Genomic DNA, 21,126 nt, shown 5'->3' with positions numbered 1-21,126 from the left:
GTTCCCATTGTTTGACCCATGTCCCCCTAAAGCTCCCCTTTCTTGGCACCTGTCAAAAAGAAACAATTGTAGCATCTTTGCACGTAAACATTGCAATTTTACCCACCTCTAACAATTCCTCTTGCAGCTCATTCTATCCAGTGTGGAAAAGGATGGCACTTAGCTCCCTTCTAAATCCTTTCCCTCTCGCCTTAACCTGTGAGTCCAAGTTGGGACTCCCTTATGCTGGGAAAAGGACTATGCATGTTGACCTTATCTATGCCTCCTGTGATTTGATAAATCCTCAATTTCCTTTGTTGGAGGGAGAAAAGTCTCAGCCTATCCAGCCTCTTCTTAAAAGTCAAGCCTTCCAGTCCCAGCAACACAGTTCTAGTTCATTTCTTGCTGGTGCTAATCTAGAAATGACCAAGTCATGGAAATTTGCCATGGTGAAATAGCAGCTCACTATTACAGAGTTGCTCATCTGCCCATCTTTGGAAGAATTTGACATTCCTACATTGGCCTCATCAGCCACCTTAGAACCCACAAATCCAGTGAGGAAGAATATTGTCCTTGATCCTAAGAGACTGCCTCAGAAGGGAAACTATTGCAATGCTTTTAGTATTATGTAGTTGTTCATAGGATCAAAAGTGAGCCCAGCAATCTGTGTCTAATCCCTCCCAGGTTGTGACTCTCAAGCAAGCCTTGTCAAAACATGGGGGGACGCTTCGTGATTTGGGGTTCATTCGGAAACCTCTGAAGGCTTTGTGATTCTTAAAAAAAAAAAAATTATGGCTGTTCTTTTTGTCCAATTTCCTCAATTTCCATATGTTAAATATTAGCATCTCACCGGCATTCAGTTCCATCGGAACCATTGCTACTTAACCAGTTGGGTTATTCTTACTGATGGGAGCCTTTTGGAAAAGGCCGGTGAAGAGTTGAATTCGCACATTAAATTGAGGAATTGGGGAAATAAAACTTAAGGTGGAAGGGTTTTATTTTAAAACTTGTTCGTTGTCTTTTATTTACACAGCATTGTAACACCGTTCAGCATGATCACTTTTAGAGTATGGAGCCATCAGACGCTGAAATCGGATGTCCTGCTAGGATGTGCCACTCTAGATGTCTGTGAGACGTTAAAATCGAACAACATGAAATGTGAGTTTCTTCTCTTTCTTGATCATGTTGCCATGACCAGCTGTTGAGAATAGCTCCTTGTCTTTCTTTGTCATTTAATGCAATGAGCAATAAACATGACACAGGCTGCTGCTCTTTGCCCAGTCTTTTGCTGGCTGAAGCATCAATTCAGTGATGATATAACAATGGGGAGGAATTTTTGGACTTTGGACAAGGCGTGTCACCAAGAAACAAATCCCAAGTGGGTTACACATTTCTCAAACACTTCCACAGTGGAAATTAGATGCAAGTTCTTCAGAAGCCAAAGTTGAAACTTTGTTTTTCTGTGTGAAACACACAAGTCTGCAGACGCAGTGATTGTAATAAAATGCTGGAGGAACCCAGCCGGTCTTGCAGCAAGACTACCCCGCTGTCCCCGCACCCCCCCCCCACCCCCCCCAAACATTGCCTTCACCCGGCTCTGTCTCTCTCCCTTTCCCTCTTTCTCCTTTCACACAGGCAAAATAATTCTCACCTCTCGTATAATATATTGTTGGTCTGGACTCCTTCCCAACCCAGCACTGTCTCTATTCTGACCTTTCCTGTATTTTTGCTTATTCCTTGTTGAAGGTCTCAGGCCCGAACTGGCGGTAATATATCTATCTCCTATGGATGCTGCAAGACTGGCTGAGTTCCTCTGGCATTTTGGTGTATTTTTACTTTTTTTCTGTAAAGAGAGAATATTGGCACTCCTTGCACTGAATTCAGTGCCAATAACTTTTTTAAAGCATTGAGATATCCCAAGATACTTAACAGAAGTACTTTCATCCAGAATAAAAGAATATAGTCACAATCTTTTGAGTGGAAAATTAGTTTGTCTCACCTCTTTTATTCTTGAAACTGAGAACATTCATGCATGTATTGTATCTTTTAAAAGACTGTCTTAAAATGGCAATATTCATGTTTGTTCTGAAATGTAAGTGATTTTAATGAATAGTTTCTTCTTGCCCCATTTTTGGTCATTTTCATGCTTGCTCTCACACAGTTCACTTTATTCCAGCAGTTTCTGGGTTACTGCACACACTTGGAAATAATCCAACTCAAATTCTAAAGTAGGTTTAAATTTAAGCATGTGGAGGACTGATTGCATGATCATATTCTACTCACGAACTTAAACTTGGGAGTATTTTTGCGTGTTTTTTTTTGTGTTATTCCTTCCTGAAATAAATTGATGGATTTCTAGTTTCTGATAGGTATTGGTTAATTTCTGTTGTGACCAACCTACTTATGTATTTGTGTAGTACTGCAGATATGTCAATCTCTCATTGACTTTTGTACATTGGCAGAAGCTGCAGACCAGGATTTGTGTTCAGATTTTTAGTTGTCTCACCCCACCCCGGCACGTGAGAGATCTGTTGTAGTACCTTCATCCAATGATGGTAATTGTCTTCAAGTCCCTGAGGCCCAAGATCCAGAATTCCCTCTCTAAAAAGCTGCCTTTCTTGTCCTTAAGATATTCCTTTTTTAAAAAAAAACTCCGGTTGAGCCAGATTTTGATCACATGACCACATTTCTCATTTGATACCATTGTGTCAAATTTTGTGACGCAATTCACCTATCAAGTGCCTTGAAAGTTTTACTGGGGGAAAGCATTTGCACTTGTATAGTGCCTTTCACATCCCTTTCAGAGGGTCCCAAAAATGCTTTTCAGCATGTGAAGTACTTTGAAGTTGTAATGAGGAATATGTGGCAGCCATTAAAGACGCAGCAAACTTCAATTGTTTGTTGCTTATAGCAACATACAGTGAAAAGCTTTGCTTTGTATGCTATCCAAGCAAGTCGACACAAGTAAAGTAAACAAGAAAATCTACAGATGCTGGAGTCTTCAGAAGTACATAAAAGTGGCGGATAAACTCAACAGGCCTTGCATGCAACACCCACGTTAAACAGCTAGTGCAAGAATAAAACAAAAGTGCAGTGTGTAGTGTTGCATTATGTCAGAGTGGAGGGAATAATGGGAAGTAAGAGAGGGAAGATCCAGCTTTGGTTAACTAAGGAAATAAAGGGAAGTATAAAATTAACAATTCATGAGTACAAAGTGGCCAAGAGTAGTGGGAAACTAAAGAATTGGAAAAACTTTAAAAGGCAACAAAGGAGAACTAAACAGGAAATAAGGAAAGGGAAGCAGGATTATGAAGGGAAAGCACAAAGTCTAAAAATAGGTAGCAACGAATTTTGTATATAAAATGGAAGAGGGTGGCTGGAGTCAACATAGGTCCCTTGGAAGATGAGAAAGGAAAATTGACATTGAGTAATGAGGAAATGGCTGAGGCATTGAACAGATATTTTGTGTCAGCCTCCACGGTGGAAGATACGTCCAGCATGCCAAAGAGTTGTGTTAGGAACGCGAAGTGAGGGGCTCGATAATAATTGTTACAGAAGAGATAGTGATGGGCAAACTAAAGGCAGACAAATCCCCTGGTCCTAATGGATCCCAGGGTACTGAAGGAAATGGTGGGAGTTGTAGTCGATGAGTTGGTAATCATTTACCACAATTCTCTGGATTCTGAGCAGGTCCTGGCAGATTGGAAGACAGTCACCACTTTTTAAAAAGCGATGTAGGCAGAAGACGAGTAACTATTGACCAGTTAGCTTTGAAGCTGTAATTAAGGATGAAATTGCGAGGCATTTAGAACAAAGGGGTACCATCAGGCAGACACAGCATGGATTCAGAAAGCGTAGATCTTGTTGACAAACTGGCTGGAGTTCTTTGAGGATATAATGGGTGCGGTAGATAGAGGGGAACAGGTTGATGTATATTTGCATTTCCAGAAGGTGTTTGAGAAGGTGCCGCACAAAGGACTTATCAAAAAGATACAGATGAATAGAGTTGGAGGGAAGTATATTTGACATGGATTGAGGATTGGTTAACTGGCAGAATCAGGATAAAAGAGCATTTTTCTGATTGGCAGAGAGTTGTAAGTGGGGTGTGGCAAGGGCCAGTGTTGGGCCCGCAGCTTTTCACCATTAACATTGATGATTTGGAAGAGGGGACAGAGTGTCGTGTAGCCAAATTTGCAGATGATACTAAATTGAGTGGAAAAGCAAATTATACAGAGGATGTGGTGAAGCTGCAGAAGGATATAGTAAAGTTAGGAGAGTGGGCAACGGTCTGGCAGATGGAGTACAACGTTAGTAAATGTGAGGTCATCCACTTGGTGGGAAAAATAGTAGAGCATATTATTATTTAAATGGTGAAAGATTGCAGCATGCTGTAGTGCAGAAGGACTTGGGAGTGCTTGTGCATGAATCACAAAAAATTGGGCTGCAGGTACAACAGGTTATTAAGAAACCAAATGGAATGTTGGCCTTCATTACCAGAGGAATTGAATTCAAGAGCATGGAGGTCATGCTTCAACTGTACAAGGTACTGGTGAGGCCGCACCTGGAGTACTGTGTGCAGTTCTGCTCTCCATACTTGAGGAAGCATATACTGGCCTAGGAGGCAGTCCAAGTTCACCAGGTTGATCCTGGAGATGAGGAGGTTGACCTACAAGGAGAGACTAAATCACCCTGGGTTGTACTCAGTTGAATTCAGAAGAATGAGAGGAGGTCTTATAGAAACATAAAATTATGAAAGGGATAGATAAGATAGAGGCAGGAAAATTGTTTTCACTGTTAGGTGAGACCAGAACTAGATGACACAGTCTCAAGATTTAGGGTAGTAGATTTAAGACTGAGTTGAGGAAAAACTTTTTCTTGAGAGTAGTGAATCTGGAATTCTCTGCTCAGGGAAGCAGTTGAGGCTACTTCATTAAACATATTTAAGGTTGTTAGATTTTTACATTTAAAAAAAAGAATGAAGGGATATGGGGGAAAAGGCAGGGAGGCGGAGTTGAACCAATGATCAGATCAGCCATGATCGTATTGAATGGTGGAGCAGGCTCGACGGGCCGAATGGCTGACTCCTGCTCCTAGTTCTTATGTTCTTGTAACCAAAAGTTCAATTAAAACAGTGCAAGGACATCATCTTTTAACAATGACTTGTCCATTTAAGAGTCTGATCACAGCATGAAAGAAACAGACTTTAAATCTGGATGTTTGTGTTTTCAAGCTTGTGAATCTTCTCAATCAATACTGTAGACATGACTAAATACTCTTTGTTAAGGAATAAATGCTAGTCCAGAGATAATCCTTGAATACATTTTATTTTTCCTAAATTAAAGGACTAATATAAGTTCAGATTATTGTTATGTCAGTTTGACTCATCGGCAGTGGTACAGTTAGCATAGCAGAGCATGGTATTACATCGATCGAGACCTGGATTCGAATCCCGCGCTGTCTGTGAGGAGTTGGTACGTTCTCCCCATGTCTGCGTGGGTTTTTCCCAGGTGCTCCTCCCACTGTTCAAAATGTACCAAGGGTGTAATTGGGCAGCATGGACTCGTGGGCTGAAATTGTATGTAAAAGTTGTTTTTTAAAAAAATGCTGGGAGGTAGTGCAGTTGTATGAGATGTTGGTGAGGCCCCATTTGAAGTATTGTGCTCAGTTTGGTCACCATGCTGTCGGAAAGATGTTGTCAAGCTGGAGAAGGGTTCAGAGAAGATTTCCGAGGATGTGGCCAGGAATCGGGGTCCTGAGCGAAAGGGAGAGGTTGAGCAGGCTAAGGCTTTTTTGTTTGGTACCCATAGAGATGTACAAAATTAAAAGAGGAATAGATCAGGTGAATGCAGAAAGACTTTTGGCCAGTGTAATGGAATCAGTAACCAGAGGAGATGAGTTTAAGGTGAATGAGCAGAGATTTAACAGAGACCTGAGTGGTGGTGGATATATGAAATGGGCTGCAGGAGGAGGCAGCTGAGGCAAGTGCTATTGGAAAATTTAAGAAATAATTGGACAGACACGTGGATAGGATGGGGGGGTGAGAGAGAGAGATGGGCCAAATGCTGGTAGTTGGGACATTTTGGCTGTTGTGGGCAAGTTGGTCCAAAGGGCCTGTTAGCATGACTCCTTTTGAGTCTTGATGCCAAATCAACTGCAATTATTCTTGGATTTATTGCCCCTAGACTACTGTTCTCAGATGCCTGACTAGAAATGTTTATTGCCTTGAATATTTTGTTTCAATATAACCTCTGTTTATTTTTGCTTGTTTTATTTTGACAATATCAGTGTAGACTTATTGACTGTATTGTTTACTCTGAGAGTTGCTATTAATGGATCATATATATAAAAAATAACATTTGACTCAAATACTTTAGAGGTGAAATTAACTTGCAAAGAATTCTTACTGAATCTGCTTGAGTCATTTGTCAGAATTTGACCGATGCAGCCACAGCATAATGTTGATGATGGGAAAACTGGAGTCATTCAAACACATTTTGAACTTTCTCTGTATCCAAACCCACTTATAGTTCACACTGACATAAAAATACATTTCTTGTATTTCAGCTCACTGTTGCCAGATTGGTTAAGTTTCAACAGGAAACATGGCTTTATTTTACTCCATGATTCCATGTTAACAACCTTCAACTACAGATTTCTTAATTGAGATCCAGACATGTTGCTAGGTTGGGAATGTTCATTCCTGTCCATGCCACTGGTATGTTGGGTTTTGTCTATGACAGAATTATACAGTAGAAGGAAGTGGAGGTCAACAGGTAGAGATTCAATAGTCTTTTGTTCCTCTTTCAAGATTGCTTTAAAGCTTAACCATTTTGGTAACAGTGAGCTGAAATACAAGAAATTTTTTACATTGGTGTGGACTTGAGATTGGGTTCAGGGAAATTTCTGCGGGTGCCCAGATGACTCCAGTTTTCCTATTTGCAGGGTCTAACCAAGGCAGGGAAAATATGCAAGCTCTGTTTTTCCGGGGGGCAGACTAGGAAACCCCACTTTTGAACCCAGGGAAGAAAGTTTTTGAGAAATAGTTTGGCTGACTCCTGCTACCAAACCTGCGTAGTCTCTCCCAGGTATCTTTGGCACATCCTTTACCTGGTCATATGTTTCAGATTCTCCCCATTTGACAGGAAGCCAAAGGTTCTTCCTTGTGGGTCATGTCCCAACATGACGCCCTGAGAAATTCCAAGATATGAACCCTGAAATATTCTGGGTCTCCCCATTTAAAAACTCTGCCCTTGTGAATTGTCTCAGTAAATGGACAGGTTGTACTGAAACTTTAATTTTTATTATATATTTTTAAATATAGCTTTCATTTTGATGATCAGTTTGTTTAATTTTTTTGTGGGGCTTATTTTAATCTGAACTGTAGGTGATAAGTAAAACCAATAGCTGTTGATGGTGAGAAATTTAATTGTGTGAACTATTTTGATCGTTTTCCTTGTATAACAGGCATGCTTTGATCAACCAGCCTTTCTGTAGGTAATAAATCATTGGGAGTAGTTGTATTGTTTTTTGATATTTCTTATTTTTCCCCAGTTGATAATGTGGTTATAAAGTTAGCACTCAGCAATGATCGCGACGTTATAGATGGGGGTGAGCTAATTGTGTCCCTGGATGGGTTAACCGTAGACCCAGAAGTCTTGACCAATGGACACTCTGCAGCTGCTGCAGGTGAGTGATAAAATTAAACCCCATTTTACCAGCATGTATTGTGAAAAGGTTCTCAATTAAAGGTTGAATCTTTCAAATGATTTTCTCTATATAATGTAAGACATTGAGCAGCTTTGATAAGTTGCTGGGTAAGTGCTTGCGGTCATCCTGATGTAAACGTACTCCGCTTCGGTGCCGAGGCAGAAGACGTTCTTCAAACGGTCTGCATGAAAAGGCCATCTATAAATTATTACATCTCATTGGTGTTAGGTCTGCTTTGTTCATGAATGAGTGAGACAAACACCAGGCTGAGTCGAAATCAGGGTTCTTTGTTCTTTATTACCGGATTGTAACACTTGCGACTAACAAAGTTAGTCGGAGAATGCATTCTGCCGTTATCAGCAAAATGGTGATTTTTTATACCCTTGGATATGTGCTTAGAACATCATCATATCATTACTTGTCCAATGACTAAAACTGTTGCTATCCTTTCCCTGCTAGCTTCCTGCCTCTCAATCCATCAATGTCTCTCTTATCTTGTAAGTACAAGGATGCATTTACATCCCCATACCGAGGAATACTGGCCCTCCACTCAAAAAACTGTTTAATCAGCCCTGGGCCTGGTTCATCATACAGTAGCCGACTCCAGAAAATACTAACCTCCACAGAGTCTTCTGAAGCGTTAGATGGGGTCATTACTATAAACTGTCCTCCCCTTCTTATTGTATCCCCTGGGTATGTTAACCGAAGGCCCTTCTCAGAACATTGTATGGTTATTCCTAGTTTGGTAAGAATGTCCCTTGCTAATAAATTAATGGGGCAACTTGGCACAACCAGGACAGGCGTTTTAACCCTTTGTCGTCCAAATGTCATGTCGATGTTATCTGTATAGGGCTGTGTTTCCCTTATCCCGGAGAATCCTATTGTAGATAATGTTTTGCCCGAAAATGTGCTCCCTGGGGGTGTTTTAATCACTGTCGTAACTGCTGCCCCTGTGTCAACCATAAATTCAATTTTTTCTCCATTTACCGTCCCCCAAATTTTTGGTGGCTCCCAGGGAGGCGTGATTTTTGATTCTCCTGGGCACCTTCAATAATCAAATTCAGCACCTTCCTCAATATAGTCATTACACTGAGGTGCCTGGACTTGTTGATCACTCTGCCACCCCCTGATTCTCTGGGGCCCATCAATGTGTCCACCCCTACCCCTTGCTTGTCCTCTTAAGTTTCCTCCTCTTCCCCGATAGCCTCTAATAGAGGGTAATCTTTTTCCCCTTGCTCTCCCAGCCTCCGGACAGTTCCGCTGGTAGTGTCCAGGATTTTGGCAGTACCAGCATACTGCATGTTCCCCTCTATACATTGTACCTAGCTGTCTTTCCCAACCATTTCTTACTTGGGGTCCCGGATTTATCACTGGCCCCATGACCTGTGGGACTATCTGTTGGGCCGCTAATTTAACCCCTATATGTTCTATGGCTCTCACCAATTTATCGGTTGTCTTGTCCACCTCCTTCTGGGACGCACTTTCTGACTTAGCATGCTCTGATTGACGATGTCGTTTGATTGCATGTGTCAGGTGTCTTTTCCACAAATCCTCTGACATTGTCTCTAATCCCACAATGTCCCTTAATTTTGCTTGAACCGTAGCAGGTAGTCCGTTTATTATCCCATTACGAAAGTGAGCCCTTCCTAAGGGGCTGTGGTCGGGTCTTTCTCCAGTCCCTGTTTCCCATAAGTCCCATGCTCGAGTGAAATACTCGTGTGCAGTCTCTCCTTCCTTTAGTTGAAGGGTTACCAAGGCATCCAAACTATAGGGTGTAGGAAATGTTTCTCTAAGTGCTTCCCAAAATTTATTCTGAAGTGGGTTAAATTCTATTTCATCCCCCAATTTACTGCTTCTTACAATTCTCTCTATTTGCTTCAGGGCCCCTTCTGCCTTTAATTTTATCATGATAGTTCTGACATCTGCGAGTGCTAATTGTTCTTGGCAGGTTTCTCGCTCAAAACAAGAAATCCATGGACTAGCCCCATTACTCAACGGAGGTAGTTTTTTCATTAAACTCTCTAAGTCCATTCGTGACCAGGGTACATATTTTTGAGTTCCCCGTCCCGTGATCAGTAATGGGCATTGATATCTCAATTTTGGGGATTTCTGCTCCTTCTTTACTCTTGGCATGCATTTATTTATCCCACCTTGTTCTGACTCTTCTTCGTCACTGTCACTGTCCCTATCAGCTTCCAATGTCTCAGGGTCAAAGGTATATTGGTCACGTTCATCTCTAAGATAATCTTTTCGGCCATAGTTTAGTTGTTTCACATCTTTCTCTTTTGTTCTAACTATGTCCAGGTAGGCATGTCTATTTTTCTCCCTCCCGAGTCTTTTCCTTTTACTTTCCTCCCATGGTGGATCGTATCTCGTTTCCTCATCTGTACTACACTTTTCGTCCTTTACTCCTATTACCATTCCTTCAGCTTTAATTTCTCCTTACAGTGTTGTAGTTATCTTTTCCACTTCCTTCAATACACCTACCATTAATTCTTTTTGATCCTCACTGATCTGCCCCAGCACATTAATATCTCTGTTTAAGTTTTTAATGTTATCCTGAACCTTTTTCATGTTCCATTTCTGTATCTCTAACTCCTTTTCTATTTTCTTGGACTCCAGAGGGGTCTCTACATCTATTACTCCCCCTTCTATTTTTATTAAAGGGGCCTGTACCTCGTCTGATGTATCCCTATTCCCGTGGTTCTTGTCACACCCCAGTGTCTCAATATCTGGATATAAGGGACGTGACTCCAGTATCCCATCTGGGTTGCCAGGGGCACCTTGTGACTCCACATATGCATAGGGCGGGGGTCTACAAGCTATTTCTACAGGGGCCATAATAGGTGGGTTATCAGGGAGACCAAATTCTTCGAATATAGCTAGGACATCGCGGTACTGCATCTCCTTGTCTCTCACCCTCTTTTTTGCTGACTCGCGATTAAAGATTTTGTTTTCTGTGTCCCGTTTTGTTTAATTGTATAAGACTCACTTATAAATGATTTATTGTCAGAGTACATACATGACATCACATTCATCCAGAGACTATGAGAGAGAGAGAGAGAGAGAGAGAGCATAGCGAGAGAAAGAGATAGAGAGGCAGATACACAGAGCACAAGAGATAGAGAGAGAAAATGCCTTGCACTGGCCCCACTGGGAGAAAAGTCTTCAGATTAACACTTTCGTTTCAAAGGTTTTAAAAGGTTCTCATCCTGTGATCACTGGTCTGGATCAGATTGGGTCTCCCACCACTGGGAACTATCACTCCTTCCTTCCCTCCCACCTCGAGTGAGCTACACGTCAGCCCACAATGTCTGCCCTGATCCCGCAATGGTGGGGGTGCGGGAAAAAGGGAGGGAGAGAGGATAAAACAGGATCCCATTTGATGCGGAGCTGGAATTGTGGGCACAAAATTAAAACCAAATTGTATTTCTCTGCCCTGCCCAACCTGGGGATTTCAGGGCAGCACCGCCACAGATTGGGATTGGGAGGGGGAGTGGGTGAGAGAGGAGGGGGGGGAGAAGAGAGAGAGGGGGAGAGAAGAGAGAGAGGGGAGGGTGAAAGGAGGGAGGGAGAGAGCAAACCCGGACACTTCGTGGCTGGAAACTGGAAACAGGCACTTTTCCTTTCCCTTCTGTGTTTTGTTTCTTCCAGCTTATCTAAGCCTCTACGTTTTAAAAATTTTTTTTTTTCTCACCTGTCAGGAACATCTCAGTGCCCCCGGGTAACCAACCCCTCTTCCTCCAGCGGTCTACACATTTTCGGAGCATTTTTTGTTTTTCCAATGCCGCATTACTGGTAATTCGCTCCTCTAATTCCTGATTAATTTCCTTAATAACTTGGTCAAAAGTCTTAGCAGGCAACTGTACAGCCATAGCTGCGGGACCGCTTTCTAATGCCTGTTTTAATTTAGGTTCTTGTCCGTTTAGGGGATCTATGTCAACGAAAATTGCTTTTAAAAAATGTCTCCTTGCAAGCTGGATGACTAATATCTTTTAAAAGAACAGTCTCTAAGTCTTGTCCTCCAATTGACTTCAGACTGTCCTGTATACTCTGATTGCTCGTTTTCCACTCTCTGTTTTCCCAAAGGGGTCTGAAAGTTAAATTACAACTAGAAAACCAAATATTTGGGCTATACTTTTGTCCTGTTTCCCTGTACCAATCTATGAATTTACGTAACTTTATCTCCTTGGTGATGTTGGGAATACCCTCATTTAACTTATCAAAAGTATTTCGAATAAACTGGGTGTCTCTTAGGAGTTTGTCAACTTTTTCATTAATATCTCCTACCTGATCCGGACACAGCTGTCGCAGCCTTCTGTCGTCGTTCTTGTTCACCAGGCAGGCGTCCCTGAGTACTTTTTTTGTTGTCTCAAGGTCTCTAGTGTCTGCTGTGGTATTCAACCACGGCGAATTGGGGAAATAAATTCTTAACTTCTCAAGTGTACAGACATTATCATACCTACCGGACATTTATAAGTCAGTCTCTCAGATACAATTGAGGCCAATAAGCCTGAACCTTTGTTTTCTTTCAAAGCCCAACCTTCACGTGGGAGATTTCTCCTCTTAATAACCAGTTTAGGGCAGAAAACTCAGGTCCTCAATTGTTTATAGACCACCTTCTCACTCTATTGGACTTTGCAACGACACAATAAAGACTTTTAAACTCTAGTAGTTTCTTGCGAAGCACTTAATAAATGTCATTCAAACACCTTAAGGACTTTTATCTTGTCTGTAATCACTTACGTGTTACAATCCTGGCATGCGACCTTCAATTGTGGTCGTCTAATTTGTCCGATCTCCAGTTCTTACTGACAATCATAAAGATTTAAAAAAAAAAAAGAGAATTTTGTTAAAACAGGCTTCTCTGGACCTTTTTATCAGCCGGCTGAGATGATTGTCAGAAAAAACAGAAACCGTCGTCCAGTGTTCACTCACCCATCACGTCGGGGTCACCAAATTGTTAGGTCTGCTTTGTTCATGAATGAGTGAGACAAACACCAGGCTGAGTCGAAATCAGGGTTATTTGTTCTTTATTACCGGATTGTAACACTTGCGACTAACAAAGTTAGTCGGAGAATGCATTCTGCCGTTATCAGCAAAATGGTGATTTTTTATACCCTTGGATATGTGCTTAGAACATCATCATATCATTACTTGTCCAATGACTAAAACTGTTGCTATCCTTTCCCTGCTAGCTTCCTGCCTCTCAATCCATCAATGTCTCTCTTATCTTGTAAGTACAAGGATGCATTTACATCTTGTTACAGCCCTGTACATTCCCATCTCATGATGTTTTACCTAACAGGAGTACAAGGACACCTCCCCTTCTTGTTACTGCCCTGTACAGGGTAACTCCCTACACATTCCCATCTCATGATGTTTTACCTTACATTGGTCAGATTACTACTTACATTATTTTTGTGTAGATTGTCGGTAATTATGTGGCGCACAGGTAGAAAACTGACGGTTCCTGAATTTAATGAATATAATTTGAATTCATTGTTATGTGTTCAAGGGGAAGGTGTTTTCCTTTATTTGGGAAGTAAATTTACCTTTGACCTGATATTACTCGAACAACAAACCAGCTCTAAATATTGGATTATTTGATTTCTTTCAGGCACCTCGACAAGTGAAGGTTCCCGATGTGGGAGTGAGGCATATATACTAAATCCCTCAAGGTAAGAGTGAGCTGCACTAGAGATCTTATTTAACTAACATAGCTACTCCAAAAACAAATAGAAAGATCCCTCCCGTTATACAGATCACAGTGATACCCCTCCACAGTAGACCAGTGAAGCAAACTGCAGAAAACATTTCTTACCAGGGAATCTGATAGTTGATAAAGGTTTGAACTCTACCCCAATGAAAGCAGTGTTATTTTCCTTGTTCCATTGCATCCAGTTTTCTTGCAATAGATTTGACTCCAGTTTCGTATTGGCATGTGCTGGTTGAAACTCTAATGTGGCATTTAGTCGTAAGGTAGCACCCTTGCCCTGCTTATTTTGAATCTGCAGTACAGATCAAATTGCAATTAAGATCTAAAACTATCTAAAATCTGTGCTAATTTGTAATTAATTAACCTACCATCACCACTTTTTGAATTTTAGCCAACAGCACTTCTGATGTGATTATCTTTGAATGTCAGTGCTCTCCTATGTTAATGCACCCAATAAAACATGTATCCATTCACAATCTCTGCTGATTTTTGTCTGAGAATCTCGAGGTATTGTATCTTATACTGCAGTTCATTTTGAAAATATCTAATTGTTGATGATTTGGCATTGGGGATGTCAGTTGGATTTCTGTTCATTTGTGCCAGGAGTTTTGATCAAGTGGCTGTGATCTCTTCCAGTGCAAATGGTGATGCCATTTCACAAGAAGGTTCGGTGGATGAACATAATATGAATGGCAGGAGTACTCCATCACCATCTCCAAAATCAAAGCCTGCAAGGCCTCCAAGACCCTCGCGACGTCCACCTCCAGTTCCATCCAGACCCGTTAGTATACCAGGTCAGTTCCAGAAGAATATCACAGCACAGATGTACATTGAAGTGCATTTTCATTTGCAATGTAATTTTGATTCTTGCCAATTGGATTGACGCTTGCAGAACTTTCTCGGACAGAGCCACCTTGGTCTGGGGCAAAGGCTGATGTAGTTGCAATATTTAATATATAAGATTGTTTTGATACTTTGGCTTCTGGCTGATGCCTTTCACCGAAATTCATTCAGTAATCCTCCTCCCATTGGGTTGAAATGGAGGAGGAACCAGAAAGCATTCCAAACCAAGACTTTTTAATATATCGTGGATTTGTCTTTAAAAAGATATTCTCACTTACTGGAGTGTTAATAAACTCAAGGATTCTTATTCTAACATTGCTTTGACAAGCAGAGAGAACTTTCACTGTTGAAAGTATACATATAATTGTTTACTTTGAAATCTGTTAATTTCATTAAAGTGCAGATTTTAACTGTTAGCAATTAAACAAATGTTATCAGCAATTAAACAATGCTACTCTAATTGTAATGTTTTCTTATTTTTTGGGCAAGCATAATAATCTGAGCTGAGTTTCTGTCACTCTTTCCAATTTGAGTTCCTGCCATTGTTTTTCTGTAATAGCATGTGATTTTGTGTTACTGAGCTTGTGCCAGAGTAAACTGCTTATTTATATCTGTGTGCAGGAGCAAACAATGTAGCTTGGCATTTCAGCTTGATCAGTTTGTCAAAAAAAAAATCAGCTTTTTAATTGTTTAGCTATTTGTTATTGATTGGCAGAGGAACTGAAGTAATACATCATTGCAAAGTTCACATTTACCAGTCTTCACACTATTAAAGTAATTTATTGCATTATTAACTGGTCTTTATTTACCATAATGCTCTTTTGATTTTTTTTTCCTGCTGTGCTTTTAATCATGGACCCATTCCATGGCATTTTACAAAAGGGGCTAAATATGTCCAAAATATTAGCTCTGATTTCACTTTTTATTGGGACAGGTTAGGTTTGAGGCAGAAACTTTGAAGAGGGGTGGTGAGCAGTTGGGTTGTAGTGGTACAATTAGAGGACAAATAAACTTCAGGTGCCTGAAAGAAATAAACTTGAACAATTAAGAGAGCTGTATTTATATAAAATTTAGCAGCCAACGTATACTTTTTATATTGCCTGGGATTATTGATGTGTAAACCCTATAAAATCACCCATTTTAAAATTCATTTGATCAGATTGACTTGTTTGCTTTCCAATTTTGCAAATTCATTCCAAATTTGACTTTTTCCTGGTATTTGATGAAATTTAAACAGCTTGTAAATACAGAGAGGAAATAGATACAGAACTGCAATAGAAAGTTTGATGTAAAATAATAGATTTTGAAGACGCTCAGATTCACGAATGGATTTTGCATCAATGAAAGGTGCACTAGTATTGGAACAGAAGAAGAGGTTCCGAGGGGGTTCAAAGGCATTGACTGGGCAATTAAGTTATAGAAGGTTGCTCAAGAATGATGGCCAGGAATTCTAAAAGGACCAGCAATAAAATAAAGCACTAATACTGAGCGACCTGAGGTATTTGTCACTTATATAAATCTTTCTGATTCTCTGTTATCCAGCAGTCTGTGAAAATGGTTATTCCGTTCCTGTGGAGAACGGACCGTCTTCTGCTAACATCCCAACCGCAACCCACACCGTGCCTTCAGCTGTAGGAACCAATTTATCAGAACCAACACCCAACATAGCTTCGCCGGCTGCATCTGTTTCACCTGGTGATCGTACATTGAACGCAGTGAACAAAGATCCACTTCCACCTGGGTGAGATCACTTTTGAAAGAAGTACTTAGTTACATTTATTAGAGTATTTCCTTATTTTTATTGTATAATCATTGCAATTGAAATTACTTTTGATTGGAGCCAGACTATATTTTAAATAGTCTCCCTGGCACATTTTGATTATTGAATCTGCCAAATGAGTTTTAATGTAGCAAATGATTCTTAAGATTCCCTGGAGCAAGACACTGGAAATGTTACAAATCAAGATGACTTTGAACAGGTTCTTGATCATTTGATTCACATATTTGTATAGAGATGTGTAAAATAATCCAGATCACAAGAGGAAACAGTGATTGTGATCTGGACCACATTAACAATACAATTCAACATATCAAGTGGTGGGAATAGGGGTGGGTTGAATTCTAGATCTGGCGGGGGGGGAGGGGGGGTAGAAATTTTATAATAGCCAATTTAGCAAATCACCTTAAATTCTCTGTGACTTAATTTTCTGGACCAGCCTGTTACAAGGGACCGTGTCAAATGCTTTAACCCATGTCGACAGCATGCATTGTCCTATGTTCATCATTCATAATGACATACTCAGAAAAAATGTTAATTTGAAAGACACAACCTTCCCCCCCCCCGCAAAAAAAAAGCCATGCGACTATCTAGAATAAGTCCATGCTTTTCAAAATGCAAGTTCTATTCCTAAGAACATGTTCCTATAATTTCCCTACCACTGTGTAATGCTCATTGGCCTATAATTTCCTGAATAATCCTGTATAAAAGGAAAGAAATTTAACATTTATTTATACGTAGTTTGGCTCTGTTAGCATAACAGGTTTTTACTTTCTTTCTATAGCTGGGAGCAGAGGGTGGATCAGCATGGTAGATTGTATTTTGTAGATCACATTGAGAAGCGAACAACATGGGAAAGACCGCAAGCATTGCCTCCAGGGTAAGTAGAACGAATGCTCATCAGTGAGTTGTCTAACCTATTAGATCCATTTATGTTCTTCAACTGCTAAACTACTTCTGAACAGTCAGTTTGTTCTTTATTTGTTTACATGTATGTATCTTCTTGAGGTTAGTTTTTTTTGCACTACCAATAAGTGGTAATTCTGCCTTGCCCAAGAAAAAGAATCTCAGGGTTGTATGTGATGTCATGTATGTACTCTGTCAATAAATCTGAACTTTGAACAAAGCATGGTGCCAATTAAAATCATTATTTAGTCAGGAATTCTAAACTTTCGACGTTTCAAAGTCAATTTTATTAAGACTTTGGTCAGTGGTTTGCAGAATCTTTCACAGAAAGCTCTTTCAAAAAGATGCATCTGCTTTTCACGTTTCTGCCCCTCAGCTGTAAAAGATATAGTTTCAACTCTATCCCAGTATAATGTCTTAAATGGTGGTGAGAGCAACTGCAAGCTGTCTGCTGATGTCAGTCACTGCTGTCAATCTATTCTACAAAGGAGGTTGCTCTATAGTGATTTGGAGTTTATTTTTCTCCCCTGGCAAGTTTTTCTTAACCACCTCAGACACAATTAAAATCTTTGTCATTGTTGTGACCTCTGGTGATGAGTGTTTATTTGGGAATTTAACCTGGGACATAAGAAACGCAAGTAGGACAAATTAATCAACCCTTTGTATTACACTCTATTCAATGAATAATGGCTGATATTTACTTATCTACCTACTCTTCTGCATTAACCCATTCTCACATAATTCCCTGACCATCTAAAAATCTATTTATTTCTGGGCTGTGTTACTTAACAGCAAAGTCTTCTGAGACATTAGACTAGTTGGAATTATTATTTTTGTTGGTATTAATTTTAAAGATGTGCTTTCATGAACAAAATCTCACCAACAAGTTGCTTTTCATAATTCACAAAACAATCCACTGGAGGAATCAACAGGTTGAGTAGCTATAGTGGAAGAAGAACTCCAGTCAATTCTTCGAGTCAAAGGCTCTGCTCAGTTTACTGCTCAACTCACTCACTGAGTTCCTCCAGCAGGTTGTTTTAACCATATAACAGTTTACAGCACGGAAACAGGCCATGTCGGCCCTTCAAGTCTGTACCGGTTCACTTGAACAACTCCACTAGCTCCTCCGCAAACTCCTGAGGAAGTAGAGGCTTTCTTCATGATGTGGCATTCTTCTCCCGCATGTTATACGGACCTGAATGATTCCAGTATTTGCATCCTCTTGTGTCTCCTGCTTTTCATAATTGCTACCCAAAAGTAGAAGATATTATGGTAGATATGTGATCACACTAAAAATCCTATCATAATAGAGGGTTCAGAGGTAGAAAGGGTTGAGTTTTTTTGGTAGGTATATATGGATCGACACAACATTGATTTGTTGACTGATTTTATTACAAAATAAAGGGCAAGTAGAGCAGGTTTATATCCATTGTATTTTAAAGAGATGCTGTTGAATTGCTGGAGAAATTGAAGTAGTTATAACAATATTGGCATAAATCTCATCTTAGATGTCCAAACTTTCAAGGTCACTCTATTTTAAACAAAGCAAAAGCAGTGCGGAAGTACTAAGCATGTTCCCTTATTGCTTTGAACTTTCAAGGCTTACCATCCTTCCACGAAACCTCAGGTGAAACCCATCTTTCTGTATGTTTACTTTAATTGGCTGACTTAAGTCTGAACTTTAAAAAAAAAACCGATAATCTATAATTAAATCCAGTTTGGCTTTTCCCATCTTTGCTGATTGTTTGAAAATGGGTGCCTTTTGCTAGACTAACAACTATTTCCTATAATGCAGCACAAACAAGATGTGCCAATGTAAACGAATCTTGCTTGCCCATATGTCCGTGTTTCTCCTTATAAAACCATTGTTAGCAATTATAATATTACCACAAAAACCATTGAAATTTGAAGTATGAAATCTATAAATCAACACATAACTGCAACTGGAATGCATGAATGTCATTAACTATATCGTCTGCGATTCTTGCTTGATAGCTGGGAGCGCAGGGTCGACGAGAGGCACAGGATTTACTACGTTGACCATATTACCAGGACCACCACGTGGCAGCGGCCCACCGTGGAGTCTGTCAGGAACTTTGAGCAATGGCAATCGCAGAGAAATCAGCTTCAGGGAGCCATGCAGCAGTTCAACCAGAGATTTATTTATTCGGTAATTTACAGTTCTGAAATCTTTAAAGGTAGAAAATAATTCCGTGATCTGCAGAAAATCAACACTGATTTTGGCATCTACTGAAAAGAAGTATGTCTACCTTGCTCCAAAGCCCTCCCAGCCAGTCAGAATAATTTTCATTTATTTTGGGTGCGCAAGAGATGTGCAGGTGGATCGTGCTGACAGTTCATGAAAATGTGCTGTCGAGCTGCTTTTCCATACTCCTTGAGCACATCTGTCCTTGGACTTGCCATTCATTCCATGAGCTTCAGCGAGCTAGATTTGGTTTTATGATAATAACTGGCACATTCAGACCATTCATAATTAAATTGGTATTTTTGTTTATGTAAATGTAACATTTGAATTAATTTCAGTTAATTGTGTTCATGTAGATGCATTTTTAATTTTTTGTTTATTGTTTACAACCAAAGTGTTGCTGATAAAACCCTTGGAAACATTTCAAAGCCTGTCTGACAACAGCTTTTATCAGAACCGTTCATGAGTGGTTTGCAGTGATTGTTTGCCAAGTTGCCAGAGCTCCCTGTGGTTGGGAGCCTTTAAAAAAGAGTTACAATGGCAGTGCTGTGGAGGTACAGGTTGAATCTGGCATGATTCAACACAGTAGGTCTAGAACTTCAGTTATCCTATGTTTTAGACCATAAGATATAGGAGCAGAAGTAGGCCCATTGCATCTGCTCCACCATCCCATCAAGAGTGGATCGATTCTCCCACTCAGCCCCAGAACCTTTCTTTTAATTTAGTGAAAAATGTGTAATTCGGTTGAAGGGACTTGCAAAATCACTTGAGTACAGATCTATTGATTATAAGTACAAAGAATTAATAATTAGACAACAAAGAATTATTACTTGATGACGGTGGTCACATTCTCTTCCTTGACCTAATTGGTTTGCCCTCTAAGTGACTTGAACGATCTCTTTTATTCCTAGTGACCTGTTGACTGCAGGATCTCTTCCTTGATCTCACTATTACCATATTCTGTTGTGCACTTTTTGTCTGTGATAACAAACTTTATTGTGCTATCTTACCTCTTGTAATCTCAAGAATTCATTGAATGTCTGATTCTTTAATAGCCCTGTTTCTTTTACGGGTTGAGCTCTTCCTCATCTTGTCTGCTCTCACAGGCTGAGCTACACCTGGTCAACACGCAGGCACCTACACACTTGCACCTTGTTACAGTTTTTTTAATGCTTCAGTTAAAGTATTTTTAAAATTTTAACTTTTTCCCACCTATTGCTCATTCTCCCACCCCCCCCCCGCCCTCAATTCCTTCAAGTTGGTTACAAAAGTGCTGGAGAACTCAGCAGGTGAATTTCTCTAGCACTTTTGTGCATTGCACTACAATCACAGCATCTACAGACTTTCCTGTTTAACTCCTTCAAGTTTGTTCCTCTGTTTCCAGTTTTTGCTCCCAATTTCTTTGATTCAGATACCAGGCATCATTAGTGCCTTTTTGGTAGATGTAATGTGCTTGTTCTCTCCCAACTTCCAACCAGGCTCTGTTGAAATTAATGTATTGACCTTGGTTTTCAAGTTTAAAATATAACTTAGGAAATTGTGTTAAATTTAGTCCATAAAGTGAAATAACATTTTGTTTACTTGACTTAGCGTCTTGTTAATTCATAATAATAGACTAAATGGAAATGATAAATAAAATAAATACACTTCATCCGACCAACAACATATCTAAAACAGTTTAAAGCAGCTTCATCCACTTAAAATATTTAATTCTACTTCAGATACTTCTTGCAGTTATTTTCCCCACAGGCTCTGGAGGCACCTGAATAAGTATATTTTTTTCTGATTGTCTAGTTTCTTATAAAATTTATAATACAAATAGCTGATTTTTAGCTGTTTTGCACGATTGTTAGCTCACAACGATTTTCTTTGAACTTTTTTTTAGTGGGTAAAATAGGCCTGTATTTATGTGGATTTGGACTGGTCTACTTAGATTATGCAATCAGAAGCTGAACAGCCAGTGTATCAGACATAATCTGCTGATAGGTC

General features: G+C 39.9%; 1 protein-coding gene across 7 annotated transcripts in view; it reads left to right on the top strand.

The window, feature by feature from the left end:
• LOC138735828 (E3 ubiquitin-protein ligase Itchy-like) overlaps positions 1 to 21,126 on the top strand; it is a 110,090-nt gene that overhangs the window by 50,493 nt on the left and 38,471 nt on the right. For 5 of the 7 annotated variants that reach the window (XR_011339957.1, XM_069884310.1, XM_069884311.1 and 2 more), the window contains 7 exons: positions 1,013 to 1,137; positions 7,531 to 7,665; positions 13,307 to 13,367; positions 14,042 to 14,199; positions 15,791 to 15,989; positions 16,810 to 16,905; positions 18,927 to 19,101. Coding sequence is in view for 6 of the 7 variants with exons in the window: in XM_069884310.1 (XP_069740411.1) it covers positions 1,013 to 1,137; positions 7,531 to 7,665; positions 13,307 to 13,367; positions 14,042 to 14,199; positions 15,791 to 15,989; positions 16,810 to 16,905; positions 18,927 to 19,101 (949 nt within the window). In the remaining variant the exon portion in view is untranslated. The remainder of the gene's footprint in view (positions 1 to 1,012; positions 1,138 to 7,530; positions 7,666 to 13,306; positions 13,368 to 14,041; positions 14,200 to 15,790; positions 15,990 to 16,809; positions 16,906 to 18,926; positions 19,102 to 21,126) is intronic. The other 2 variants (XM_069884312.1, XM_069884314.1) reach the window with 1 other exon arrangement.

Source organism: Narcine bancroftii, chromosome 6 (assembly GCF_036971445.1).
Source record: "Narcine bancroftii isolate sNarBan1 chromosome 6, sNarBan1.hap1, whole genome shotgun sequence".
NCBI lineage: Eukaryota > Metazoa > Chordata > Chondrichthyes > Torpediniformes > Narcinidae > Narcine > Narcine bancroftii.
The sequence above is the reverse complement of the archived record's forward strand: the minus strand, read 5'-3'. Positions and strand labels throughout refer to the sequence as shown.